This window comes from Sceloporus occidentalis, unplaced genomic scaffold (assembly GCF_023333645.1).
Source record: "Sceloporus occidentalis isolate IW3139 unplaced genomic scaffold, rSceOcc1.0.p SCAF_2, whole genome shotgun sequence".
In the NCBI taxonomy this organism is placed as follows: domain Eukaryota; kingdom Metazoa; phylum Chordata; class Lepidosauria; order Squamata; family Phrynosomatidae; genus Sceloporus; species Sceloporus occidentalis.
In genome coordinates, this window is record NW_028316982.1 from 112,127,388 (window position 1) to 112,133,008 (window position 5,621).

At 53.0% G+C, this 5,621-nt stretch overlaps 1 protein-coding gene across 1 annotated transcript; it reads right to left on the reverse strand.

Annotated features, from left to right (window-relative positions):
- Positions 1–250: 250 nt before the first annotated feature.
- LOC149318882 (putative vesicular acetylcholine transporter-B) lies at positions 251–4,894 on the reverse strand. The gene is made up of 2 exons (XM_089510629.1): positions 3,615–4,894; positions 251–3,139 (listed from the first exon to the last, which is right to left on the reverse strand). The coding sequence occupies exons 1-2, from the start codon at positions 4,242–4,244 to the stop codon at positions 2,078–2,080; spliced, it is 1,692 nt and encodes a 563-aa protein (XP_089366755.1). The 5' UTR covers positions 4,245–4,894; the 3' UTR covers positions 251–2,077.
- Positions 4,895–5,621: the final 727 nt, after the last annotated feature.

Sequence of the window (5,621 nt, forward strand, 5' to 3'; positions counted from 1 at the left end):
CATTCACTTCTATGGGAGGAAGGTGCTGATTTCCTATAGGGCTTACTCTATACTTACAGAGAGAGAGGGGAGGAGAAATGGGTGAGGGATCTAGTAGCCCTGGATTCTGGGGAATGAGAAGGTTCACCCCATAAGTAAGGCTCCACACAGACATAAGTACCTCTGAGGAGATGTATAAAACCCAGCTTAGGACCCAGCCCTCCTTTCTGACATGCAAACAACGAAACAACAAAGCAACACAGTCCCCCAAATGCCATTTATTCAGTCTCACATCGGTGTAGCAAGGTCAGACTAAAACATAGTAGGCTATATTGCAATTACCTGAATAGCAGCACGACAGAAGAAGAAGAAATGGGTTACAGACTTTTCCTTTCCTTTCATTCATTCATTCATTTCTTTTCTTTCCATTGGAGGAGAAATCCTATGATGTGTCTTCACTTCCCGGCGTTAAAAATATGAACGGATGGAAAACTTCCACAGAGGTTCCTATCTATATTATCTCACAATATTTGTTAAGTCCCTGGATTTTGGCATTTGTTGTAACTTACCCCCACCCCCTCCTCCTTCTTCTTCTTTTGCTCTTTAAAACATAATAGTGTTTTGGCTTTGGCTTTTTAAAAAACAAACAAACACAGAGAGAGATTGATTTATACACAACAGTCTGATTCACACGTGTTTCACTTGAAAGCTGTAAGACCTGCTGAGGATTTATATTTCTGAGGAAATGCAAATCACAGCCCTAATATCACAGAACTTTCTTCCATCATTTCAGACACACGATGGATGGGATCCAGGCTTAGGCTTTGCTTCAAGTAAACACACTGAAACTTACAGTTTCAGTTAGTCACTAAGTCCCATTGATGCCAATGGAAGTAGGACAAAGCCTGAAGCCATATATATATATATATATATATATATATTGCAATTGAGTCCATTCACAGCTCTAGCCCTCAAGGATCCCATTCCAAAGCACAGAAGCTAGCTAGCAATGCCTTTCTTCCCAAAAGCAGCATGGCTGGCTGGTATCACAAAACCAAGCATCCCCCTCATGTCCTTCCAGCCCAGGAATGCTGGCTTGGAAACATGTCCCCTGTTTCTGTTTTGGACCAACCCAAAAGGACACATAATAACAACACTGCCAGGAAACCTCTTGGCACAACAGACTGGGTTGAGAAACTGGAAAGTGTCTGGGTATTCCCCCCTTCCCCCCCTTTAAAACCATCTATAGAAGGGCACCATCTAGATCAGTGGTCCCCAAACTGTGCCTTTTGAGATCTGTTGGACTTCATCTCCCAGAAGCCTCAGCCATGTTGGCCAAGAGTCTGGGATTCTGGGAGCTGGAGTACCAAATCCCCTAAAAGGGCACTGATAAATAGTATTACAGTACCCCAAACTGTGCCCTTTAAGAGCTGTTGGACTTCTGCTCCTAGAAGCCTGAGCATGGTTGGCCAAGAGTATGGGATTCTGGGAGATCAAGTCCCAAATCCCCTTAAAAGGACACAGTTTGCGGACCACTAATATACATAGTATTATAGTACTCCAAACTGTGCCCTTTCAGAGCTGTTGGACTTCAGCTCCCAGAAGCCTCAGTCATGTTGGGTCAAGAGTTTGGGATTCTGGGAGCTGAAGTCCAACATCTCTTAAAGGGCATAGTTTGGGGTACTATAGTATTATAGTACCCCAAACTATTCCCAATCCCTTAAAAGGACATAGTTTGGGGAATCACTATATATATATATATATATATATATATATATATATATATATATAGTATTACAGTACCCCAATCGGTGACCTTTAAGAGATTTTGGTCCAAGAGTCTGGGATTCTGGGAGCTGAAGTCGTAAATCCCTTAAAAGAGCACAGTTTGGGGGAACCACTGACCTATAGTGTGTGCACCTTTCCTTTTGAGGTGATACCTTGACACAAAGAGAGAGAGAGAGAGAGAGAGAAGAGTGAGGAAGGAGGAGGAAGCCATCATCACATCAAGACAAAAAGTGTAAAGTGTAGTAGCATATTGGCACATTTCGGGACATGAAAGAAGAGGCCAGGTGAGATGCTTCTCTGGCTATGCCCTCTAAGTATAGTCATAGTCGGAAGAGTCCTCCTCCGAAGCTCCTCGGAAGTCTCTAGAGTCTAGAGTGTTGTTCCCTTCAGCTGCCTGGAGGGCTTTCTTGCTCTTGCCGCCTCGACGTTCTTCCATCTTGATGGTGTCATAGAGTCCCTTGGGCCCTTCATCCAGGAGGAGGACATCCCTCTCTGACCTGGAGGGCTTGACCTGGCAGATGTTCTTGAGGGTCAAGAGGAGCGGGGCGTAGAGGACGTTGGCCAGGCCCATGCCCAGGTTGAGCTGGACGAAGCCGAAAGAGTGGACAATCTCCCCTGCCACGATGGGGCCCAGGGCATAAGCCACAGAGTAGGAGATGTCAGCGATGGCATAGACGCTGCCATACACTGAGACGTAGCGGATATCGACCAGGAAAGCCAAGGTGGGCAGGAGGGCAGTGTCGACCAAGGCGATGCCGAAGCAGATGCCACAGAGAGGGACCATGAGCTGCCCAAAGGTGTGACAAGCTGGGACCAAGCAGGAGCTGGCCCCGATGAAGACCATACCCAGGGCCCCGTAGAACCACTGTAGGTGAGGGTACCTGTCGGCCAGTTTGATGGTGAGGTAGACACCCAGGATGTGAGGAAAGAAGGCGGGAAGCCACGTGAGTCCCATCTGCCACTCACTGGCGTGCATGGTCTTCATCATCCAGGTGGCGATGGTGGGCTCCAGGAAGGCCAGCGGGATGTTGCAGGTGGTGAGGGCCCCGGCCACGACAGCGATGTAAGGGTCCACCATCAGTCGATAGATGGGGGTCCCGACAGGGAGGTTCTCTCGGGCCCGGTCCCCGAATGGCTTGACGGCCAAGAGGAGGAGGAGGCCATCCAGGAGGCAGACGGCAGCCAGCACTAGGAACGGGGTCCGCTTGCCGGCCAGCTGGTAGAGTACCCCGCCGAAAGGGGGCGCCACTAGGCTGCCAAAGGAGATGAAAGCCAGGGCCAGACCCAGTGCCCGGTTCCGCTCCGATTCCTCGGGGAACTTGTCCGCGATCAGGGCGATGCCCGACGTGTCCGCGAAGGCTGAGCCCAAACCCTGGAGGGAGCGATGTAAAGAATATTCGTCAAAATTAGATAAACACGATAAAAATCTCTGTTATTCGGAGATTTTGAAAGCTTTCTTTTTTAAAGAGAAGAAATTCCAAGCCCTGGAACCTGGAGTGATGTAACGAACATTCGTCTAAATTCGACAAAGACAAGAAAATCTTAGATATTGATCACCAATTACCAGACACTAATCCTCTTTACCTATCCTCCCACCCTGGGGCCCTGCCATCAGCAACAGGACAATACACAGATTAACATGGAATTTCCTCCTCCCTATGCAGGGTCACACATTATATATACATATATCTTCTAGGCCAGCATTCTCTGAAGATGCCAGTGGTGAAACATCAGGACTAAACTCTTCTAGACCATGGCTACGTAGCCCGAAAAAACCCACAAAAAACTATGGATGCCGGCCATGAAAGCCTTCGACTTCACAAAAAATTGGTTTGTCACAACACTACCTGGAGGCTCCGGGCGGCGAAGAGGGTGCCGTAGTTCTCAGCCAAGGCGAAGGTCAACGTCGAGAGGAACATGACGGCCAGCCCGATCAGGAGGGGCAGCACATAGCCCACCCGGTCGATGAAGGGACCGCTCAGAGGGTTCACCGCCAGCTGCAGCAGCGCCTTCGAGGCAAAGAGCACCCCGATCTTCAGGTCCTCGTTGCCTGACGCCGGGTACGGAGGGCGCAGCATCCCCGGTGGGGGCCTGGACGTGGCGTTAGGGGTTAGGGACCCACTCCCATTGACCACCCAGGACAAGGACTCCAAAGACCCCGGAGAGGGGCGCGCTTCCTCCGCCTCCGCCTCCACCTCCCGGGCGTCGAGGGCGGCGATGTAGTCCGGGATGATGGGCACGATCACCATGTAGAGCATGTTGTCCAGCAGCAGGGCCACGCAGACGATGACCAGCAGGAGGCGACGCTGGCGGTGAGACTCCCGCAGAGCCTCCCGCAGAGCCTCCCTGCGCTCCCCGACGGCGGCAGAGAGCTTGGCCACAGCCCCCCGAGGGCCCCCCGAAGGAGGAGGAGGAGGAGGAGGAGGAGGAGGAGGAGGAGAGCCAGGGCCCCCGGACAAGGACCCCTCCGTCTCCATCCCTCACGCCCACAGACCCCCTCGGTGCTAGCTGGGCATCAGGGGAACGCAGTGTCTAAGGCGGGGGCTGGTCCCTTCTCCTCCTCCCTCCCCTTTCCTTTCCTTTCACTGGAGGCTCTCTGGAGCTTCTCTCCCCAGGGCGGCCATGCAACCGGCCCCGTCCAGCCCTGCTTCTCCTCCTTGGCGCTCCTCTTGCTCTCCTTCCTTCCTTCCTTCCTTCCTTCCTTCCTTCCTCTCTCTTTTTCTGGCTTGCTTGCTTATTCCTTCCTTGCTCCTTTCCTTCCTCCCCTTCACCCTTCCTTCCTTCCTTCCTTCCTTCCTTCCTTGCTCCTTTCGTTGCTTGCTTCCTTCCTTTCACCCTTCCTCCCTTCCCTCCTTCTTTCCTTCCTTCCTTCCTCTTTTCCTTGCTTGCTTGCTTATTCCTTGCTCTTTTCCTTCCTTGCTCTTTTCCTTCCTCCCTTTCACCCTTCCTTCCCTCCTTCCTTGCTCCTTTCGTTGCTTGCTTGCTTCCTTCCTTTCACCCTTCCTCCCTTCCCTCCTTCTTTCCTTTCTCCTTTCCTTCCTTGCTTGCTTCCTTCTTTCCTTTCACCCTTCCTTCCTTCCTTCCTTCCTTCCTTCCTTCCTTCCTTCCTTCCTTCCCTCTTTCTTTCCTTCCTTGCTTCCTTCCTTCCTTCCCTCTTTCTTTCTTTCCTTCCTTGCTTCCTTCCTTCCTTCCTTCCTTCCTTCCTTCCTTCCTTCCTTCCTTCCCTCTTTCTTTCCTTCCTTGCTTCCTTCCTTCCTCACCAGCCTCCGCCCTCCTCCACTCGCCCGGCCATCGCTTCTTCTCTTTCTCTTCTTCCTTCTCCTCCTCTTCCTCCCGTTGTCTAAGAAGAAGGAAGGCAGCCAGGCAGGGAGGCAGGCAGACCGTGGGTCTCGGCGTCGGGGGCTCCCTGCCTTCCTTCCTCCTCAGGCTCTCCTCGGGGCTCCTTCCAGCAGGTCTCCCGCTCCTCCGGCGCCTCGGCCGCCCCGGCGCCTCTCCATCATCGCCGCCTGCCTGCCTGCCTGCCTGCCTGCCTGCCTTCTCAGCGCCCTCGGAGCTGGGCTGCCCACCGTCGTGTCCTCCTGCTCCGCTTTGCTCGTGGGCGATTCACATCCCCGGTTGGGAGGCGCTCGGGATGTGGCTGCTCCTTGGCTGGGCTGGGGCTGGGCAGCCGGCCCTCCTCGCCTCCTCCTCCTCCTCCTGCTGCCTTGTCCTGGTCTTGGGAAGGAGGAAGGGCACCCAGGGCCAGTCCTCCGCTGCCACCCTCCCCGTCTGCCCCCTCAGCAGCAGCAGCAGCAGCAGCAGAGGTCCTGCCCAGCCATTACTCCAAGGAGGAGGAGGAGGAGGAGGTAGGGACA